At 43.6% G+C, this 24439-nt stretch overlaps 1 protein-coding gene across 1 annotated transcript in view; it reads right to left on the bottom strand.

Moving 5' to 3' along the window:
• LOC110496116 (semaphorin-3ab) overlaps nt 1-24439 on the bottom strand; it is a 62560-nt gene that overhangs the window by 19516 nt on the left and 18605 nt on the right. Inside the window, exons 2-6 of the mRNA XM_021571821.2 lie at nt 12182-12342; nt 5618-5680; nt 2875-2994; nt 1959-2049; nt 830-949 (exon numbers count right to left, since the gene is read on the bottom strand). Coding sequence (XP_021427496.2) covers nt 830-949; nt 1959-2049; nt 2875-2994; nt 5618-5680; nt 12182-12342 — 555 coding nt within the window. The remainder of the gene's footprint in view (nt 1-829; nt 950-1958; nt 2050-2874; nt 2995-5617; nt 5681-12181; nt 12343-24439) is intronic.

The raw sequence follows: 24439 nt of genomic DNA, 5'->3' as shown, positions 1-24439 counted from the left end.
CTGCCGTTCTGTCCCTGTTTGACCGTGCCTTGGATTACAAACCTCTGTCTGCCCTCGACCTGCCCTTTGCATGCCCCTTTGTATAATAAATAGTATTGAACTATCCGCCTCCTGTGTCTGCATCTGGGTCATATCCTGAGTCGTGATATATTGCACACAGAGTGATTCGATATTTCATTGGGGGCAAGAGTAAAGAATCTAGACTAGCTGTCCGCATACACTCATTGGCATAATCACTTGACATGGTAACAGCGAGAGATCAATTGATCTGCTGGTCTATCCTTGTGGGTTTTTCGTTGCAATGCAGCTTAGTTTAGGCCACAGGTGCATGTAATTTCCCATTTGTAGCGTTTTAAGAAATCCAGCGATAACCTCAGGAGCGTGTTGGGTTCTGCCTGTTTGTTGCAATCGAGCCACTGTGTCTGCTACCACTCCCCCACTACAGCCATGTCAATCATGGAGGATTTAAACTTAATGCTGCCTATTTTTGTTATTCCCTTTCCCTCCTTCTTTTGTCCTCCCTCTCACGCTTCTCTGTCTTCTCTGTATGTCTCCTTTGTTCTCTTACTCTGTGAAAAACTTGCTGTCTCAGTTTCTGTCTTTTTAGTTTCTGTCTTTGAAACACTTTCTGTCTCAATTTGAGACGAAATGCATTAAATCAGACTGGTCTGCATGCCAACAGACTGTTAGCTTGCTGAGCTATAGCCTGGGTATCATCTTGGGGAGCTAACACAAGTCTTCAGGACTCAAGCAAGGTTTTTCATCATGCAAGCATAGTTCACTGAACTGAGAACATCAGAACTGAGAATGATCTTTATTTCCGTCTCACCATTCAGCCAGCGGGAGTCGTGTTGCTCAGTTCTAATGGGGTGATGCTGTCCCAACGTACGGAAGATGGCAAAATCCCGCCCCATGAAGTCCGCTGACGTCCCAGAATACAGCTCGCCATCTGGAGGACAGGGGAGGAGGACAATATCAGGTGTATATGTGAACGTGTGTGTGCATGCTGCAATATATGTTTTGTGCGTGTGCATGTGAGTGTTTGTGTATCCTGTGTGTGTGCATCTCATGACCTTTCGTGTCTGTATTAGTCTATCAGGTACAGTGTGGTGGTTGCAGGCTTAACAGTACTAGTAGAATGTGTTCTCACAAGGAACACCTCCATCTATCAGATAATAAACCAGAACAAGTAAGTGTGAAAGTCAGATTTAACAGGAAGAGACTAAGAGGGCCAGGTGGTTGCATTAAGGGAGTATTAAAGGAGGGAGGGGGATTAAGAAAAAGAGAGGAGAAGGGGAGACATGGGTGGGAGAAGATCGAGGAGAGAGATGAGTAGGGAGACAGGGCTGACAGGAGGAAGAGGATTGAAAGAGAAGGAGGGAGACGGGGTAAGAGGAGAGATAGAGCGTGAGAGAGAGAGAGAGAGAGAGAGAGAGAGGAGGGATAAAGGTGAAAAGACAAAGAGGAGAGAAAGAGAAGGAGGGATACAGGGTAAGAGAGCGAGAGAGAGAGAGAGAGCGAGAGAGAGGAGACATGGATGAGAGGAGAAATCAGAGATGTGAGAAAGAGAAGCAAGGATATGTGGTAAGAGGAGAGAGAGAGAGACAGGAGGAGATAAAGGGTGATGGAAAATGACCATCTATTGGTTGGAGCGATGTGATGTCATAAAGTATGACTGGTCCTGAACATGGTGAAGAAATGAAGCTGACACACACACATGCGTCCACTACACATAGGCATGGAAATGAGTGGGTGTCCACTGTAGAGCACTCCTAATGATGAACACTATATATAGCCAGCCCTGTCATTCACCCACTTCCTCTCAGCTGTAAATATGCTTAATGAATGAGTGGAGATGAGAGAAGAGGTACAACTCCCTCTTTATGTGGTGAAAAGTTCTGGAGGAAATTGGTGCCTTAAAAAAAAGTTGAGTATGCTTGTTTGTTTGGGTCACTCACCGATGAGCATGGACGCTGTGAGCAGCTTGGGGTCATAAGGGCTCTTCCCTCGACCGTTCTCTATCAGGGGCTCCAGCCTGAACACACTGTCCTATTACATGAAAAATAGGTCAACATAAAGAGCATTTAGAATTCAGAGTTTATTGTATTGTCCTATTGACATCAACGCATGATGTTGGCGTCTTGGAAAAAAAATCTCTCTATTTTTTCAGAATTAGATGTTTTACCTTCTCCTAGAGTCACTTTAACCAGGGGCCACAGTCAGGGCAGTAAAGAGAGGAGACTGCTATTCTCAGAGCTATTCTCCCTCTCTAATTCTCTGAAAATGACTGCAGCCTAATGAATAGGAAACACATTTATAAGCCTGACTCACTAACATTGAGAGGAGACATAGAACACACACACACACGCGCACGCACGCATGCACACACACACACGCACACACACACACGCGCACACACACACACAGCGAATTGGGAACCTCTAAACGATGAAACTCTGTTTAATTTTCCACCTCATTTACTGAATGAATAAAACTTTTCCTAAGGCCATGACCGAATCGTTACGAGAGATTACCTCACACTCCACGGCTTATGATTTTAAATCGAAACCCAAAACCATAATATCACATTTCAGTGAAGAGTTTTTCTTAATACTATTTATACTTAATACTATTTTTCTTAATACTTAATACACTAGCTGTAGCTCACACAAGACTTGAATCAGTCAGAACCATGACATGCCCTATGCGGAAGATACATTTCAGTTGAATGCATTCAGTTGTACAACTGACTAGGTATCCCCCTTCCCCTTTTCTTCTACCAAGGTTCATACTGGTTAGTAAATAGTAGAATACTAGAGCTATAACTGCAGTAAGCTGACAGATGGCTGAATAGGGTATTACCGGTTGGCATACCTCTAGTTTCTTCCCCACCTCCAAGTAGGCGCAGACAGGGTGGAAGGCTCCAGTTCCACATACATACAGATGGGTCTGGTTAAAAGGCTGCAACACCTTGATGAAGTTAGCGCATTCCCTCTGGAGATAGGGAAAGAGAGACATTTTATATAGCATGGGTTTGCCAGGAGATAAACAGTTTCTGTAAACAACTAACATAGAGGATAAAGCTGTCTAAAGCTGTTGGGTCAAAACCCAGTCCTGCCCATTTGGGTCAAAACCCAGTTTGTTCATCAGAAGTAGGCCCTCCTATAGAGCTGATCCACTGGACAGAGAAAAGGGTTAACCCTCTCTGGACGTAACACAACATCACATAGAGCTATGCAGAAAAACAAACATTTCAATTGAGGGAATTAAGGGCATCTGTAATCAGAATTAAAGGCTTGTCCTGTCTGTATAATATAGAAGTACTTTTCCAGGAATATTTAGGAATGACCTGATCTACATGAATAACAGTGTTGGGAAAAGGAACAGCCCTGATTGATTTTACTGTACAAATGACATCATGGCCAGGCCAGCTGAGTGAGTCACGGTTGTGGTGTTTTAGAGATAATCCACTGTTGTGTGGGTAATAACTCAACAACTCGCTGTTCAGATTGAGACCAGTAATCTGTAATTCTCAGTTATCTTTTATTCTCTCCATCCTTCTCCTCTCTCTCCATTTCCCTCTCCCCATGTGTACTCATGATCTCTCCAATCCAGATTCCTGATCAGAAAGGCTCAGAGACATCTGAGTATTAAAACAGCCAGGATTTTTATGATGGACATCAACAGTAAGACTTTCAATGCATAACTGCACTGCAACCAACAAGCAAACGTCCCACAACAACTAAATGTTAAGAGTATCACATACTGTAACCTCGTCTGAGCTTACTGTGTAGTGTGTGTGTGTGTGTGTGTGTGTGTGTGTGTGTGTGTGTGTGTGTGTGTGTGTGTGTGTGTGTGTGTGTCTCCATGCTGCGAAGACAGTTTCCCCCGTGATTTGTCAGCACTTGCCTGAGCAGGCAGCAGGCCTGACCTCATATGAAAATGAATGTCATCACAAGAGAAAAAAAAGAGAAAAAAGAACCACAAATAATGCATGACTAAGTTTATCTGCCTTTAGTAGGTCACTAACAGAAAGCAGCTCTGTTGATTGTATATGCCTTTGTTGTCATCTGAAGAGGTGTCTGTCATTTCAGGGTGGTTTACCTGGTTGATGATCAGATAACATTAACGTTTCTCACGCTAGTGTGATTTGGATGGTGTTAAAGTTTTTTGTGAGATCAAGTTTAACATTGTGAACCCATTAGCCAAACCATGCACTGAACCAACAGAGTTTGTATGATGGAAGTTTCGTAACAGTTAGCGAAGCTTGGACGTAAAGACCTGTAATCTAACTTTTTGGCACAACATTATTTTTCCTGGCCCTGTGTATCACCCTCCCTTCTTCATAGATGTACAGTAAATTAGCAATTTTCTCTCTCTCCTTCTCTCTTTCACTGTCTTCACCATGGCATGTTCACAAGTGTCTTTGTTGCAGTTCATCAAAGAGCATCTGTGGTCTTTCTTCCTCTCCTCCTTGTCTCCTATGCCCTTCAAACACAAAGACCATCCTTCAGGGCTTCCCGTTCATCTCTGCCAGAATGTTTACAGAAAACACACGCACATACACACAAAAGACCTGATGGCCCTTCAAAATCAGCCCTATAGAAACTCAGCAGAAGCTGACCCTGTGCCTGTGATCTCAGTGAGGCAGATACAGCGGAGCTAAGATCTTATATTGCAGGCAGCACATGGCCCCAGGCTGTATCTGAGAATAAAGTCAGAAGGAGAGAGATGCAACTGTGTCTCTTTGGGTGTTTACACAGTGTACTGCTTGTATTGAGACAGATATACAGGACAAATATACAGTACATGGCTAAGCTATTCATGCACGCCAGACTCACAGTATTGAAGTGCCACTGATATTGACATGACTCTTCTTAGACTAAGGAAAACACACACATAAATGATCTTGTGATATGCCATCTGACTGTGTGGACTGAAACCGTGCTGCATTTGCAACTAACAAATACCCATGTCTCGACAAAGCCATAGCTGTTGTTAGGATACTGCTCCTGTGTTGAAAGTAGTGACTGTAAGTCCATTGGCTGTCCACTGTTAACCCTGTATCCCAGTGGCTAGGTCAACTTCTCTGTGGTTGGACTCTATATGACTATGGTCATGTGATGTCTCTAACTTGGCCAGTGGATTATGATCAGATTCAGAGATTTCTGTCCATGTGACAACACACAGACTATACCAACACTGTAATGTAAAAGGCAGTACTCCGGGAGGGAGAGCTAGTGTAAAGGCAGTACTCCCGAAGGGAGACCTAGTGTAAAGGCAGTACTCCGGGAGGGAGAGCTAGTGTAAAGGCAGTACTCCGGGAGGGAGAGCTAGTGTAAAGGCAATACTTCGGGAGGGAGAGACAGTATAGAAGGCAGTACTCCCGAAGGGAGACCTAGTGTAAAGGCAGTACTCCGGGAGGGAGAGCTAGTGTAAAGGCAGTACTTCGGGAGGAAGAGACAGTATAGAAGGCAGTACTCCAAGAGGGAGAGAGTGAGTACTATGTGAGTGCGAGACAGTGTAAAAGGCAATACATCGGGAGGGAGAGATAGTGTAAAAGGCATTACTATGTGAGCGAGAGATGTGTGATGTGTAAGATGAGGTAGCTACTCACCATGAGGTCCTTCCCTGCCCATTTACACTCATCTCTTCTGGAGGTGGATGCAGGCCACGGGATCTACACAGACACAGAGAGATAAGGATACTTCACTACACAATACACATGGATACATTAAATCAGACACTAACTTTAACCAGTCTCCAACCCTAACATCTTCACCAAGCATCTGGTCAGCTAACATTCCTTACATTAGCTGAGGTGCTTCTGCCAGCAGCGTCGCTAAAAATGTACTTTTTGCGGAGGTGGGGCATATTTTTTAGATTGCGTTGATATATGTGTGTGTGTCTGCGTGCACCTACAGTATGTACGTTCACGTGTGTATATGTATGTGGTAGGGGTAGAGGAGTCACAATGAGATTTGTTCTCCACTTTGTTTCCGTTTACTCTATTATTCATCCAGGTGTGCAGGGAGCGGCTAACATGCCTGGCGCAGCGTGAGATCCTGTGCGACAGCTCAGGTCTGAATTATTCATAAGTCATTTCTCTATAGAAAGAGAGTCCCTGGATACCTGGCTGAGACTGGCTTAGACTGACAGGGGTTGGGGAAGATATGCAGACAGACAGACTGCAAACAGACTTGTATGTATAAGAGTGTTTACATTTGACAACAAATCAAAGTGTATTTGTCACATACATGTGTTTAGTAGATGTTATTGCGGGAGTAGCAAAATGCTTGTGTTTCTAGCTCCAACAGTGCAGCAATATCTAACAAGTAATATCTAACAATACACACAATCTAAAGTAAAGGAATGGAATTCAGAATATATAAATATTTGGACGAGCAATGTCAGAGCGGCATAGACTAAGATACAGTAGAATAGGATAGAATACAGTATATACATATGAGATGAGTAATGCAAAATATGTAAACATTATTAAAGTGACTAGCGTTCCATTATTAAAGTGGCCAGTGATTTCAAGTTAATGTATATAGGGCAGCAGCCACTAATGTGTTAGTGATGGCTTTTTAACAGTCTGATGGCCTTGAGAGACACCCCCGCCCCTCTTCTTACATCTTTCTGGTAAGAAGAGGGGCGGGGGCGTATGCCTTATGATTAACGAGACGTGGTGTGATCACAACAACATACAGGAACTCAAGTCCTTCTGTTCACCTGATTTAGAATTCCTCACAATCAAATGTCAACCGCATTATTTACCAGGGGAATTCTCTTCGATTATAATCACTGTCGTATATATTCCCCCCCAAGCAGACACATCGATGGCCCTGAACTAACTTTATTTGACTCTTTGCAAACTGGAAACCACATATCCTGAGGCTGCATTCATTTTTTGCTGGGGATTTTAACAAGGCTAATCTGAAAACAAGACTCCCTAAATTGTATCAGCATGTCGATTGCGCATCCAGGGCTGGTAAAACCTTGGATCATTGCTATTCTAACTTCCGCGACGCATATAAGGCCCTCCCTCGCCCTCCTTTCGGGAAAAGCTGACCACGACTCCATTTTGTTGCTCCCTGCCTACAGACTGAAACTAAAACAAGAAGCTCCCGGGCTCAGGTTTGTTCAACGCTGGTCTGACCAATCTGATTCCACACTTCAACGATTAAAACATTCCCAAACCAGCAACCGTGGATTGATGGCAGCATTCGCGTGAAACTGAAAGCGCGAACCACTGCTTCTAACCAGGGAAAGGTGACCAGAAACATGACGAATACAAACAGTGTAGCTATTCCCTCTGCAAGGCAATCAAACAAGCTAAGCGTCAGTATAGAGACAAAGTAGAGTCACAATTCAACGGCTCAGACACAAGAGGTATGTGGCAGGGTCTACAGTCAATCACGGATTACAAATAGAAAACCAGCCCCGTCTTGGACCAGGAGGTCTTGCTCCCAGGCAGACTAACTAACTTTTTTGCCGCTTTGAGGACAATATAATGCCACTGACACGGCCCGCAACCAAAACATGCGGACTCTCCTTCACTGCAGCCGAAGTGAGTAAAACATTTAAACATGTTAACCCTCGCAATGCTGCAGGCCCAGACGGCATCCCCAGCCGCGTCCTCAGAGCATGCGCAGACCAGCTTGCTGGTGTGTTTACGGACATATTCAGTCAATCCTTATCCCAGTCTGCTGTTCCCATATGCTTCAAGAGGGCCACCATTGTCCCTGTTCCCAAGAAAGTTAAGGTAACTGAGCTAAACGTCTACCGCCCCGTAGCACTCACTTCCGTCATCATGAAATGCTTTGGGAGACTAGTCAAGGACCATATCACCTCCACCCTACCTGACACCCTAGACCCACTCCAATTTGCTTACCGCCCAAATAGGTCCACAGACGATGCAATCTCAACCACACTGCACACTGCCCTAACCCATCTGGACAAGAGGAATACCTATGTGGGAATGCTGTTCATCGACTACAGCTCAGCATTTAACACCATAGTACCCTCCAAACTCGTCATCAAGCTCGAGACCCTGGGTCTCGACCCAGCCCTGTGCAACTGGGTACTGGACTTCCTGACGGGCCGCCCCCAGGTGGTGAGGGTAGGTAACAACATCTCCACCCCGCTGATCCTCAACACTGGGGCCCCACAAGGATGCGTTCTGAGCCTTCTCCTGTACTCCCTGTTTACCCACAACTGCGTGGCCATGCACGCCTCCAACTCAATCATCAACTTTGCGGACGACACTACAGTGGTAGGCTTTGTTTACCAACAACGACGAGACGGCCTACAGGGAGGAGGTGAGGGCCCTCGGAGTGTGGTGTCAGGAAAATAACCTCACACTCAACGTCAACAAAACAAAGGGGATGATTGTGGACTTCAGGAAACAGCAGAGGGAGCACCCCCCTATCCACATCGATGGGACAGTAGTGGAAAGGGTAGTAAGTTTTAAGTTCCTCGGCGTACACATCACGGACAAACTGAATTGGTCCACCCACACAGACAGCATCATGAAGAAGGCGCAGAAGCGCCTCTTCAACCTCAGGAGGCTGAAGACATTCGGCTTGTCACCAAAAGCACTCACAAACTTCGACAGATGCACAATCGAGAGCATCCTGTCGGGTTGAATCACCGCCTGGTACGGCAACTGCTCCGCCCACATCCGTAAGGCTCTCCAGAGGGTAGTGAGGTCTGCACAACGCATCACCGGGTGCAAACTACCTGCCCTCCAGGACACCTACACCCCCCGATGTCACAGGAAGGCCATAAAGATCATCAAGGACAACAACCACCCGAGCCACTGCCTGTTCACCCCACTATCATCCAGAAGGCGAGGTCAGTACAGGTGCAATGAAGCAGGGACCGAGAGACTGAAAAACAGCTTCTATCTCAAGGTCATCTGACTGTTAAACAGCCACCACTAACATTGAGTGGCTGCTGCCAACACACTGACTCAACTCCAGCCACTTTAATGATGGGAATTGATGGAAATTGATGTAAAATATGTCACTAGCCACTTTAAACAATGCTACTTAATATAATATTTACATACCCTACATTACTCATCTCATATGTATATGTATATACTGTACTCTATATCGTCTACTGCATCTTTATCTTTATGTAATACATGTATCACTAGCCACTTTAAACTATGCCACTTTGTTTACATACCCTACATTACTCATCTCATATGTATATACTGTACTCGATACCATCTACTGCATTTTGCCTATGCCATTCTGTACCATCACTCATTCATATATCTTTATGTACATATTCTTTATCCCTTTACACTTGTGTGTATAAGGTAGAAGTTCTGGAATTGTTAGGTTAGATTACTCATTTGTTATTACTGCATTGTCGGAACTAGAAGCACAAGCATTTCGCTACACTCGCATTAACATCTGCTAACCATGTGTATGTGACAAATCATTTTGATTCGATTTGATTTGAGATGGAAACTGTTTTTCAGTCCCAGCTTTGATGTACCTGTACTGATCTCGCTGTCCGGATGATAGCAGGGTGAACAGTCAGTGGCTTGGGTGGTTGTTTATGATCTTCCTGTGACATCGGGTGCCACCGGCGGTGCAGTTGCCATACTAGGCTGCTATACAGCCCGACAGAAAGCTCTCTATTGTGCATCTGTAAAGGTTTGTGAGGGTTTTAGGTAACAAGCCACATTTATTCAGCCTGCTGAGGCTCTGTTGCGCCTTCTACATCACATTGTCTGTGGTGGTGGACTATTTTGGTTTGTCAGTGATGTGTACGCCGAGGAACTTGAAGCTTTCCACCTTCTCCACTGCGGTCCCATCGATGTGGATAGGGGGGCGCTCTCTCTGCTGTTTCCTGAAGTCCACAATCAGCTCCTTAGGTTTGTTGACATTGGTTGGGAGGTTATTTTCCTGGCACCACACTCCCAGGGCCCTCACTTCCTCCCTGTAGGCTGTCTTGTCATTGTTGGTAGTCAGGCATACTACTGTTGTGTCGTCTGCAAACTTGATGATTGAGTTGGAGGCCTGCGTGGCCACGCAGTCATGGGTGAACAGGGAGTACAAGGAGAGGGCTGAACATGCATCCTTATGGGGCACCAGTGTTGAGGATCAGCGAAGTGGCGGTATTGTTTCCTACCTTCACCACCTGGGGGCAGCCTGTCAGGAAGTTCAGGACCCAGTTGCACAGGGCGGGGTTCAGACCCAGGGCCTCGAGCTTAATGGTGAGCTTGGAGGGTACTATAGTGTTGAATGCTGAGCTATAGTCAATGAACAGCATTCTTACATAGGTATTCCTCTTGTCCAGATGGGATAGGGCAGTGTGCAGTGCGATGGTGATTGCATCGTCTGAGGATCTATTGGGGAGGTAAGCAAATTGAAGTGGGTCTAGGGTGTCAGGTAAGGTAGAGGTGATATAATCCTTGACTAGTCTCTCAAAGCACTTCATGATGACAGAAGTAAGTGCTGTGGGGCGATAGTTATTTAGTTCAGTTATCTTTGCCTTCTTGGGTATAGGAACACCAGTGACCCTGTCACATATGTCTCGTGTCTGAGCCGTTGAATTGCGACTCCACTTTGTCTCTATACTGACGTTTGCCTTATGGAGGGAATAACTACACGGTTTGTATTCAGCCATATTCCCAGTCACCTTGCCATGGTTAAATGCAATGGTTCGCATGCTACCATCTACCCATGGTTTCTGGTTAGGGTAGGTTTTAGTATTCACAGTGGGTACAATATCTCCTATACACTTCCTGATAAACTCAGTCACCGTATCAGTGTATGTATCTCGGAGGCTACCCGGAACATATCGCAGTCCATGTGATCAAAACAATCTTGAAGCATGGATTCCGATTGGTCAGACCAGCGTTGAATAGACCTTAGCACAGATACTTCCTGTTTGAGATTCTGCCTATAGGAATGAGGTAGGCATCCCGGAGTAGCAGTGGTCGAGTGTTTTAGCAGCGAGAGTACTACAGTCAATGTGTTGGTAGAACTTCTGTAACGTTTTCCTCAAATTTGCTTTGTTAAAATCCACAGCTACAATAAAGGCAGCCTCAGGATATGTGGTTTCCAGTTTGCATAACGTTTTGTGAAGTTCTTTGAGGGCCGTCGTGGTATCGGCTTGAGGGGGAATATACACGGCTGTGACTATAACCGAAGAAAATTCTCTTGAGAGGTAATACAGTCGACATTTGATTGTGAGGTGTTCTAGGTCAGGTGAGCAAAAGGACTTGAGTTCCTGTATGTTATCACAATCACACCATAAGTAGTAATCATAAAAAATACACCACCACCCTTCTTCTTCCCAGAGAGATATTTATTCCTGTATGCGCAATGAACTGAGAACCCAACTGGCTGAACGGACTCAGACAGTATATCCTGCGAGAGCCATGCTTCCGAGAAACAGAGTATTTTACAATCCCTGATGTCTCTATGGAAGGAAATCCTCGCCCTGAGCTCGTGAACTTTGTTATCCAGAGACTGAACAATAGCGAGAAACATCATCGGAAGCGGTGGGTGGTGTGCGCACCTCCTGAATCGGACTAAAAGTCCTCTCCCAGTACCTTTTTTCCACCTGCGGTGTTTTGGAACAGACTCTGGAATCAGTTCAATTGCCCTGAAGGGTACGAACAAAGGTTCCGATTCAGGAAAGTCAAATTCCTGGTCATAATGCTGGTGAGTTACCGCCTCTCGAATTTCCAAAAGTTCTTCCTGGCTGTACGTCATAACACAAAACATTTCCTGGGCTAATAATGTAAGAAATAACACATAAAAAATACTGCAAAGTTTCCTAAGAGCTAGAAACACGGCAGCCCTGTCCGTCAGCGCCATTTAACATTTTAGTAATTTAGCAGACGCTATTCTCCAGAGCATTTTCATATTTGTTCATAATGTATTGTATTTAAAAGTGTGTTGATATTGACCAAATGTAACAGTTACCGTTGCAAGGACTCTGCTGATGTTGACTTGGTTGTAATGTATCATAGATAGTTATTAATGTATTATAAGGTGTGCAGTACCTGTGCCAGGGATCTGCTGATGTGAACTAGGTTATAATGCATCATAAATAGGTTATATCTGTATTATATGTTCAGCATAGTACCTGTGCCAAATGACTGCTGAATTGACCAGGTTATGATGTATTATAAGGCGTACAGTACCTGTGCCAGGTCTCTGCTGATGTTGAGCAGGTTGAAGGAGAATATGTGGTCCTTGGCTCCCACCACCAGACGACCCTTCTCCTCATCCAATAGGAACGTGTGGTAAGCTGAGCTATTGGCCAGGCCCTCAAATGTCACCAAGTTATTGGACTCCAACATCTCTGGAAAGAGAACAGAGGGAGAGAGAGCATTTACAATAAAAGACCGCAGACATTCATACGGTATCTGATATACCCAGGGAAATAAATACATTAGACTAAAGATAAATAAAGTGAATAAGGGAGGCAGTGAAGTCTTAGCATACACATCATCTAATAGCATCTTATAGCAGACTTCGTGATGTGTCTCCTCAGTATATTCACCATGTCAGGGAGGAAACATCCCATCCCCACATGGAGACATGAAGCAGGGTCCCCATTGGGTACACACTGGTTGAATCAATGTTGTTTCCACATCACTTCAATTAAATTACATTGAACCAATGTGGAAAAGATGTTGAATTGACGTCTGTGCTCAGTGAGTCTAGATAGATAGATAGATAGAGAGAGAGAGAGAGAGAAATAGAGAGAGAGAGAGAGAGAGAGAGAGAGAGAGAGAGAGAGAGAGAGAGAGAGAGAGAGAGAGAGAGAGAGAGAGAGTGCTTTGGCTCAGATTTCATATCTCTCTGTTGATTGTGTTCTCTCTTGCCCATCACACATACTCCCTCGCACCCTCTTCCCCACACTAGCTTGCATGCAACAAAATGTTTTCTATGATTCAGCACTGCCAACCATGCTTAGACTGTGTGGCCACTCGGCAGTGCCTATGCTGGAGAGCCAACGACCAAATGGTCTGGCTGGGGGAACTGACCTTGACTGGGCCAGTCAAGCAGAACTAGATCACAGAGCCAACTCACAGTGGAAAACAGAGACTATTCTCCATTCACTATTACGACCAGCCAGTCTCAGTGTAGACACTGGTTAATTACTGCAAACCACAACAACCATGAGGTCATTGTAATTATTGTCTCAATAGCCAGCCCAGTGTTTTTGCTGTGTAATGCCTGGGTGCTTGAACAGGTTAGCCAAACAGAGCAAGACTATATAACTCACAATGGAGAACTGTGGGGAATATGAATATAACACTGGAGTAAAAATAGACAATAATGACTGTCTGGATGTCTGTTTTCCTGTAGGCTCTGGTGAAGAACTTCAAACCACTACAGCAACCATTAGGTCATTGTCAACTAACAGCCCAGTATTATGCAATGAAATATTTGCCACATTTTTATCTGAGGGGTGTTATTTTGAATGCCAGGGTTGGGAGTGATCGATTACATGTAAACTGATTACAAAAAAATGGTAACTGTAATCAGTTACTTTACCAGCAAACATATTTTAATCAGATTACAAATACTTTGAAAAACTAGATGATTACTTCTTGGATTACGTTGAAATAAAGGATGTTTGTGGAAAAAATACATTATGACTCCTTTCTCAATTACATTCATTTCAGCATTGAAAAAAGTTTATGTTTGTTCCACCTGAGCGAGTCTGACCACACGTCAGAGACCACTATGATGATACACCAAAATGCATTTGATGGGATCTTTTTGTCATCTTCTAATGCCTTTTAAGGGGAAAGTAACCCAAAGGTTTACTGAAAGTAAACCGCCTTTTGATATGATACTGTCACCTTTACTTTCACCATTACCTGGTGCCAAAATTGTTTCTCTCAAACCTAAACCTCTCTAACACATCATCTCTAACACACACACACACACGCGTGAGAGATCGAGGGCAAGGGAGAAGGGAAAATAATGATGCATAATAATGGGAAATGTATTGTGAAACTTGTGAATTAGCGACAGTCAGGTGGAGGGAGGAAGAGAGAGAGGGAGGGGCAAGGAGGGTATGTGTTAGAGAGGGGAACAGGGAGAGAGTGTGAGGGAGAGCCAGTAATGAAGTAGTCTCCAAGGAACTGTTGAGATGAGTGTCTGTAATACTCTGTAATTCTGGGCGCCTCAGTCCCTGCATCCTTTCGTTGTATTTTTCCACCTCTGTCTCTTGGTCTCCCTCACTGTCTCTCTCTATCTATGTCTCTGTCTCTCCCCACAGACCAATGTGGTTGGATAGAAGCAGTATTGATACACTCCCTCCACACTTATGGCTGGAAAGCTGGATGGAATATCTGTTTACCTGAGTCCTAGAAAAACGTAGCCAGTATGATTAAACATTGGTCTCGTCTATCAGGAGGGAAGAAAAAAAAGTTAGATGGGAGGAAGGGCTCCAGATTGTTGGACTCCTGAGCAAAACTATTTTCCCTTAAATGTTTTTGTCAAATCGTGTTTTTCCTGAAATAGTGACAGCCAACATGTGTGAGTGTTCTCTGAGGTGACATTAGTAATGTTCAGTGTGGCCATGTGTGTAATAACACTATGTGGGGTTAGAGATACAGCTCACTGGAATCTATGTGGGGGTAGAGATATAGCTCACTAGACTCTATGTGTGGGATAGAGATATAGCTCACTAGACTCTATGTGTGGGGTAGAGATACAGCCTACTATACTCTATGTGTGGGGTAGAGATGCAGCTCACTAGACTATGTGTGGGGTAGAGATACAGCTCACTAGACTCTATGTGGGGGTAGAGATACAGCTCACTAGACTCTATGTGAGGGTAGAGATACAGCTCACTAGACTCTATGTGGGGGTAGAGATACAGCTCACTAGACTCTGTGTGGGGGTAGAGATATAGCTCACTACACTCTATGTGGGGGTAGAGATACAGCCTACTAGACTATATGTGTGGGGTAGAGGTACAGCTCACTAGACTATATGTGTGGGGTAGCTATACAGCTCACTAGACTATATGTGTGGGGTAGAGATATAGCTCACTAGACTCCATGTGTGGGATAGAGATATAGCTCACTAGACTCTATGTGTGGGTAGAGATACAGCTTACTAGACTCTATTTGGGGGTAGAGGTATAGCTCAAAAGACTATATGTGGGGTAGATATATAGGTCACTAGACTGTGGGGTTAGAGATATAGCTCACTAGACTCTAAGTGTGGGTAGAGGTATAGCTCACTGGACTCTATGTGGGGGTAGAGATACAGCTTACTAGACTCTATGTATGATGTAGAGATACAGCTCACTAGACTCTATGTGTGGGGTAGAGATACAGCTCACTAGACTCTATGTGGGGGTAGAGATACAGCTCACTATACTCTATGTGTGGGTAGAGATACAGCTTACTAGACTCTATTTGGGGGTAGAGGTATAGCTCAAAAGACTATATGTGGGGTAGATATATAGGTCACTAGACTGTGGGGTTAGAGATATAGCTCACTAGACTCTATGTGTGGGTAGAGATACAGCTCACTGGAATCTATGTGGGGGTAGAGATATAGCTCACTAGACTCTATGTGTGGGATAGAGATATAGCTCACTAGACTCTATGTGTGGGGTAGAGATACAGCCTACTATACTCTATGTGTGGGGTAGAGATGCAGCTCACTAGACTCTATGTGGGGGTAGAGATACAGCTCACTAGACTCTATGTGAGGGTAGAGATACAGCTCACTAGACTCTGTGTGGGGGTAGAGATATAGCTCACTACACTCTATGTGGGGGTAGAGATACAGCCTACTAGACTATATGTGTGGGGTAGAGGTACAGCTCACTAGACTATATGTGTGGGGTAGAGATACAGCTCACTAGACTATATGTGTGGGGTAGAGATATAGCTCACTAGACTCCATGTGTGGGATAGAGATATAGCTCACTAGACTCTATGTGTGGGTAGAGATACAGCTTACTAGACTCTATTTGGGGGTAGAGGTATAGCTCAAAAGACTATATGTGGGGTAGATATATAGGTCACTAGACTGTGGGGTTAGAGATATAGCTCACTAGACTCTAAGTGTGGGTAGAGGTATAGCTCACTGGACTCTATGTGGGGGTAGAGATACAGCTTTCTAGACTCTATGTATGATGTAGAGATACAGCTCACTAGACTCTATGTGTGGGTAGAGGTATAGCTCACTGGACTCTATGTGGGGGTAGAGATACAGCTCACTGGACTCTATGTGGGGGTAGAGATACAGCTCACTAGACTCTATGTGGGGGTAGAGATACAGCTCACTAGACTCTATGTGGGGGTAGAGATACAGCTCACTAGACTCTATGTGGGGGTAGAGATATAGCTCACTAGACTCTATGTGGGGGTAGAGATACAGCCTACTAGACTATATGTGTGGGGTAGAGATATAGCTCACTAGACTCTATGTGTGGGTAGAGATACAGCTTACTAGACTCTATTTGGGGGTAGAGGTATAGCTCAAAAGACTATATGTGGGGTAGATATATAGGTCACTAGACTGTGGGGTTAGAGATATAGCTCACTAGACTCTATGTGTGGGTAGAGGTATAGCTCACTGGAATCTATGTGGGGGTAGAGATACAGCTTACTAGACTCCATGTGTGGGATAGAGATATAGCTCACTAGACTCTATGTGTGGGTAGAGATACAGCTTACTAGACTCTATTTGGGGGTAGAGGTATAGCTCAAAAGACTATATGTGGGGTAGATATATAGGTCACTAGACTGTGGGGTTAGAGATATAGCTCACTAGACTCTAAGTGTGGGTAGAGGTATAGCTCACTGGACTCTATGTGGGGGTAGAGATACAGCTTACTAGACTCTATGTATGATGTAGAGATACAGCTCACTAGACTCTATGTGTGGGGTAGAGCTACAGCTCACTAGACTCTATGTGGGGGTAGAGATACAGCTCACTAGACTCTATGTGTTGGTAGAGGTATAGCTCACTGGACTCTATGTGGGGGTAGAGATACAGCTCAGTAGACTCTATGTGGGGGTAGAGATACAGCTCACTAGACTCTATGTGGGGGTAGAGATATAGCTCACTAGACTCTATGTGGGGGTAGAGATACAGCCTACTAGACTATATGTGTGGGGTAGAGATACAGCTCACTAGACTGTGTGGTTAGAGATATAGCTCACTAGACTTTGTGGGGGTAGAGATACAACTCACTAGACTCTGTGGGGGTAGAGATATAGCTTACTAGACTCTATGTGGCGTAGAGGTGTAGCTCACTCAACTGTATGTGTGGGTAGAGGTATAGCTAACTAGACTTTGTGGGGGTAGAGAAACAGCTCACTAGACTCTATGTGGGGGTAGAGATATAGCTCACTAGACTCTATATGTGGGATAGAGATACAGCGCACTAGACTCTATGTGGGGGTAGAGATACAGCTCACTAGACTCTATGTGGGGGTAGAGATATAGCTCACTAGACTCTATGTGGGGGTAGAGATACAGCCTACTAGACTATATGTGTGGGGTAGAGATACAGCTCACTAGACTGTGGGGTTAGAGATATAGCTCACTAGACTTTGTGGGGGTAGAGATACAACTCACTAGACTCTGTGGGGGTAGAGATATAGCTTACTAGACTCTATGTGGCGTAGAGGTGTAGCTCACTCAACTGTATGTGTGGGTAGAGGTATAGCTAACTAGACTTTGTGGGGGTAGAGAAACAGCTCACTAGACTCTATGTGGGGGTAGAGATATAGCTCACTAGACTCTATATGTGGGATAGAGATATAGCTCACTAGACTCTATGTGGGGGTAGAGATATAGCTCACTAGACTCTATGTTGGGGTAAAGATATAGCACTGACCAACACTTTGGTTCCTACCCTGTAACAATAACACCTGCAATGAGATCCTATTAGTATTTTAATTCCTAATTCTATGAACGCCTACCTGCCTTTTTCATTCGTTGTCATGTCAAGTCAACACTGTATTCAAATTGCTCAGTAGACTAATGGGAATGTCCTGTTGATGTAGTCCAGGTCACACCACAGTCATACATTACACTGAATTTGTCTTCAGCTGTCTGTGTTATACCAACCAATCATCTACAACCACCCTGAGACCTCCCTACAACCAATATACAGTACAACCAATCTGAAACCGAGGCCTCTAAAACTAATCTGCAGCCCAATGTGGGATTGATAGTAGATGTATTACTATGTGTGATAAATGGAAACATTAGCTGGTGGAAGGTTTCAAAGGGTTTTATGATAAATCAACACCTTACATAATGACTACACAGTGCGTGCACGTGTGCCATCGTGCGCATGTTGATTTTGTCCACCCACACCAGACGAGATCAGGACACGCAGGTTGAATGATCAAAACGAACTCTGAACCAACTATATTAATTTGGGAACAGGTCGAAAAGCATTGAATATTTATGGCAATTTAGCTAGCTATCGTGCTGTTGCTAGCTCATTTTCCTGGGATATAAACATTGGGTTGTTATTTTAAGGTCCTCTTCTCCAACAATTAATCCACAGATAAAAGGATAAACCGAGATTGTTTCTAGTAATGTCTCCTCCTTCAGGCTTCTTCTTGTTTTTTGGACTTTATATGGCGGTTGGCAACCAACTTCAAGGTGCATTACCACCACCACCTGGACTGGAGTATGGACCTCAGTTCATCTTTCAATCACCCACGTGGGTATATGCTCCTAAAAACCAATGATGAGATGGGAGAGGCGGGACTTGCAGCGTATCACACATCAAAAATAGATCCAAGTTCTACTTTAGCGCCTGGCTACGTAGTTGCTCGTTGACGCGCATGAGCGGTGTGGATGCAATGATTGAATAACATGTATGTGTACATTTATTTTGCAACGTTCGCACGAGTAACGTGAGTGGTGTGGTCAGCCTGTTAGTGGGCAGTTGGTTGTTAGCTAAATGTATATTTAAGTACAGTAATAAGACATGAGAACCCAGGGATTGTCATGTGATAACTCCCGACCAAGGGCTGTTCTTAGATCCGAGGCAAAGCCAATGGTAATTCCCAGGATCTTGGGCCTTATTTATTTTATAAAATGATAATTCACAGGTTCGAGGAGCTTATTGCGTTTATAAAATGGTTGCCAACATATTTAAAAAAGATTATCGACATGTTTTACTTAAAGACGTTATTTTACCGAGTACATTTGTTTTATTTCATCCTTCCACCAGACAATAGAGTCCGGGCAAAAATGATTTGTTATTTCTGAGCTTCTTAAGTTGCTAACCAAACAGGCTGGTCGTTAATATTACTGCAGTGGGAAAAATCAGGGTCACACAGAGTGTTGCTTGGTAGTCTTAAACAAAACTACTTTGAAACGAAAGTATACACCTCTCACACATGGTACAGGCTTTAAAAAAAGAAGACACCTGTACCATTTCAGACATAGAGTTGAAATGTTTATTCATTATGAAATTATGAAAAATATTTAGAACATTCCACTTTGAGGTAACTAGAGGGTGCTTTGGTCATTTGACAGCAGGAAAGGGTTTTATTCTCATGTTATGACTAATTATTTATATATACACTAGCTGGCTAAGCAGGGGTGCACTTTTGAAGCCACCGCACCTCCATCTTGGCACTTCCCCACATTTTCTTTAAAGAATAATTTATTAAAGTGTTCTAATGTGACTGTAATTTTGTCCTTGAAACATTAAATTGAAATACTGTAGAATTCTATTAATTCCTATGGAGGACTGCTTCTTCTGGGATGTGCCAATATCGCTTTGATGCAACTGTACTGACAACACCTTTATCATCCAGAAGGCGAGGTCAGTACAGGTGCATTAAAGCTGGGACCGAGAAACTGAAAAACAGCTTCTATCTCAAGGCCATCAGACTGTTAAACAGCCACCAGTAACATTGAGTGGCTGCTGCCAATATACTGACTCAACTCCAGCCACTTTAATATTGGAAAAATTGATGTAAAAAATTTAATCACTAGCCACTTTCAACAATGCCACTTAATAAATTGTTTACATACCCTACATTACCCATCTCATATGTATGTATTGTACTTTATACCATCTACTGCATCTTGCCATCTTGATGTAATACATGTATAACTAGCCACTTTAAACAATGCCACTTTTATATGTTTACATACCCAACATTACTCATCTCATATGTATATACTGTACTCGATACCATCTACTGCATCTTGCCTATGCCGTTCTGTACCATCACTCATTCATATATCTTTATGTACATATTCTTCATCCCTTTACACTTGTGTGTATAAGGTAGTTGTTGTGAAATTGTTAGGTTAGATTACTTGTTGGTTATTACTGCATTGTCGGAACTAGACGCACAAGCATTTCGCTACACTCGCATTAACATCTGCTAACCATGTGTATGTGACAAATAAAATTTGATTTGATTTGATTTGGTCAAATACATAGCATTAGAAAACCTGGGTTTATGTACCAGCAAGGTCACCCATGACAAAAGTCAGTATTTGACATCCATCCTGTATGATGCTGTCGGAGAAGATGTGAAAACTCTACTAGGGGCAACAGTGTTCGCTGTAACCTTCAAGTAGGTTTCGGTTTTGCTAGGATGTTGTTAAGCATCTGATTCCAAAGGTTGCAAGTTTGAATCCAGCAATAGAAAGTTATTTTTGTTTTAAGCCTATACCAAGCCTTAACCCTCACCTTAACCTTACGAATTTGGAGTTAATGTCTGAACTTATCCCTAACCTTAAAAATATGGAGTTAATGACTAAACCTGAAATTTGAAGTTTGGAACCTCTTCGAAATTTGACATTTAAACTCCAAGCGTGCTGTCATGTGCCTTTTACTGAGTAGTGGCTTGCGTCTGGCCACTCTACCATAAAGGCCTGATTGGTGGAGTGCTGCATAGATGGTTGTCCTTCTGGAAGGTTCTCCCATCTCCCCAGAGGAACTCTAGAGCTCTGTCAGAGTGACCATTGGTTCTTGGTCACTTCCCTGACCAAGGCCCTTCTCCCCTGGTTGCTAAGTTTGGCCCGGCAGCCAGCTCTAGGAAGAGTCTTGTTGGTTCCAAACTTCTTACATTTAAGAATGATGGAGGCCTGCAAGCTGACTTCGGTCGCCAGCTGGCCGGTGTTTCCTCCGACACATTGGTGCGGCTGGCTTCCGGGTTACGCGAGGAGTGTGTCAAGAAGCAGTGCGGCTTGGCAGGGTCGTGTAGGGAAAATGCAGAGTAGGGACAAGACTGTAACTACCAATTAGAGATCACGAAACTGGGGAGAAAAAGGGGTCACAGTACAAAAAAAATAAATAAAGAATGATGGAGGCCACTGTGTTCTTAGGGACCTTGAATGCTGCAGAAATGTTTTGGTACCTGGTGTGTGCCTTTCCAAATCATGTCTAATCAATGTAATTTACCACAGGTGGACTCCAATTAAGTTGTAGAATGACCAATGGAAACAGGATGCACCTGAGCTCAATTTCGAGTCTCATTGCAAAGGGTCTGAATACTTATGTAAATAAGGTACTTATTGTATTAATGTTTTATAAGTGTGCAGACTATTCTGAAAGACAGTTTTTGTTTTGTCATTATTGCGTTCAGATTGCGGAGGATTTTTTATTTTATTTAAGGAAAAGTGAAAGTCACCTAGTAAAATACTGCTTCCAAAAAAGTCAAAAATTATTTGGTTGTAAATATACTTTATAATCAAAAGTAAAAGTATAAATATAAATAATTTCAAAATCTGTGTATTTAAAATGTATGGATATCCAGGGACACACTTTAACACTCAGACATTACTTACAAAAGATGCATTTTGTGATTAGTGAGTCCAACAGGTCATAGACAGTTTGGACGACCACTTGTTCTCTTCATAAATGTAACAATTTACATACTTTGGGTTGTCAGGGAAAATGTATTGAGTAAAAATATAATATTTTCTTTAGGCATGTAGTGAAGTAATAGTAAAAGTTGTCCAAAATATGAATAGCAAAGTACAGATACCCCATTACACTAATTAAGTAGTACATTAAAGTATTTTTACTTAAGTACTTTACACCACTGGCCCTGACCAACTACCAAGTGTCTTTGCTGACATTTTCAACCTGTCTTCAACCTGTTTTCAACCATGACTACCGATCTGTAGCACTCACGTCTGTAGCCATGTAGTGCTTTGAAAGGCTGGTCAAGGCTCATATCAACATCATTATCCCAGGAACCCTAGACCCACCCAAATTTGCATAGCGCCCCAACAGATCTACAGATGATGCATTCTCTATTGCACTCCACACTGCTCTTTCCCACCTGGACAAAAGGAACACCTACGTGAGAATGCTGTTCATTGACTACAGCTCAGCGTTCAACACCATAGTGTCCTCAAAGCTCCTCACTAAGCTAAGGATCCTGGAACTTAACACCTGCCTCTGCAACTGGATCCTGGACTTTCTGACCGGCCGCCCCCAGGTGGTAAGGGTAGGTAGCATCACATCTGCCACGCTGATCCTTAACACGGGGGCCCCTCAGGGGTGCATGCTTGTTCCTGCTTTGTTCTCTGTTCATGACACGCAGTCATGTTCATGACTGCGTGGCCAAGCACGACTCCAATACCATCATTAAGTTTGCTGACGACACAACGGTGATAGGCCTGATCACCGACAACGATGAGATAGCCTATAGGGAGGAGGTCAGAGACCTGACAGTGTGGTGCTGTCACGATTTCCACCGAAGTCGGCTCCTCTCCTTGTTCGGGCGGTGTTCGGCGATCGGCGTCACCAACTTTCTAGCCATCTCCGCTCCATTTCTCATACTTTTTCTCATACTTCTCATACTTTTGTTTTGTCTTGTTTCATACACACCTGGTTTTCATTCCATAATCACACTGCATGTATTCAGTCCTCTGTTCCCTTCCATGTCTTTGTGTGTAATTGTTTACTTGTTAATGGTCTATGTTCACGCGTTATACTTTTGTATTCTTGTTCCGTGTTTTATGGGCACTTAGATGTCATGTTGTGCCTATTTTTTGACCAGAATAAAAGTGTGCCTCTTTACTCTACTCTGCTCTCCTGCACCTGACTTTGCCTGCCTTACACAGCCTTAACAGGTGCCAGAACAACAACCTCTCCCTCAACGTGATCAAGGCAAAGGAGAAGATTGTGGACTAAAGGAAAAGGAGGGCCGAGCACACCCCCATTCTCATTGACGAGGCTGTAGTGGATTATATTGAGAGCTTCAAGTTCCTTGGTGTCCACATCACCAACAAACTATCATGGTCCAATCACACCCAGACAACCACACCTATTTCCCCTCAGGAGACTGAAAAGACTTGGCATGTGTCCTCATATCTTTAAAATGGTGTAAAATACTTGTATGTTTGAGGAATTTTAATTATGGGATTTCTGTTGTTTTGAATTTGGCGCCCTGCAATTTCGCTACAGAGGGTAATGCTGCCATCCAGGACCTCTATACCAGGCAGTGTCAGAGGAAGGCCCTAGAAATTACCAAAGACTCCAGCCACCCTATTCATTGACTGTTATCTCTGCTACAGCACAGCAAGCAGTACTGGAGAAAATTGTCTAGGTCCAAAAGGCTTCTTAATAGTTTTTACCCCCAAGCCATGAGACTGCTGAACATCTAATCAAACAGCTAATCTGTTTATTATCCCGGCATAGTCACTTTACCCTTACCCGCATGTACATATTACCTAAATAACCTTGATTAACCTGTACCCCCGTACATCGGTACTGGTACCCTGTATATAGTCTCATTATTTTAATTTTAATGTTGCTCTTTGCAACCGTTACCTGTCTTTTATATCCATTATAATATATATAATGAATGAATTTTATAAATTGATTGGCTGGGCTGTGGGACAGTGGATGCGCATTGATAAATCTAATGGAACTGTTAAAACAGGCATTACCTGTGAAATGCGGGGATTGTGGTGCTGTAACTCCCTGCTTTCAACCAATCATCATCCAGATTCCAAACATCCCATTTTATAATGCTTTGTAATAAATTGAAACGTTCATTAGTGACTGGGTCCTGATTGCCACATGATGTATGTAGTATGGATTATCTGTCTTTCTTTCTTGGAATAAATAACTGTGTACATCATTAATGTTTCACCAGGGAAAATGCCCCAATCTCTGATGTAATTATTTCTTTTGTCAGAAGCCCTGAGAAGGAGGGGAGAGGGAGGAGAAGGGAAGGAAGACGGGAGGAGAAGGGAAGGAAGACGGGAGGAAAAAGGAAGAGAAGAGGGGAAATAAGAGTAAATGGACATGCAGTATAAACAAAGGCAATGGAAGAGAAAACGTGTGAATGGAAGAAAAAGATGGGAGTGACAGAGTAAGAGAGGGAGGGAGGGGGAGAAAGAAAGAGAGAGGGGGGAGAAAGAAAGAGAGAGGGAGAGAGAGACCTGCTGCTTGTAGTTAGAAA

This window comes from Oncorhynchus mykiss, chromosome 2 (genome assembly GCF_013265735.2).
Source record: "Oncorhynchus mykiss isolate Arlee chromosome 2, USDA_OmykA_1.1, whole genome shotgun sequence".
NCBI classification, from domain to species: Eukaryota; Metazoa; Chordata; class Actinopteri; order Salmoniformes; family Salmonidae; genus Oncorhynchus; species Oncorhynchus mykiss.
This window is presented reverse-complemented; position numbering and strand designations above follow the sequence as displayed.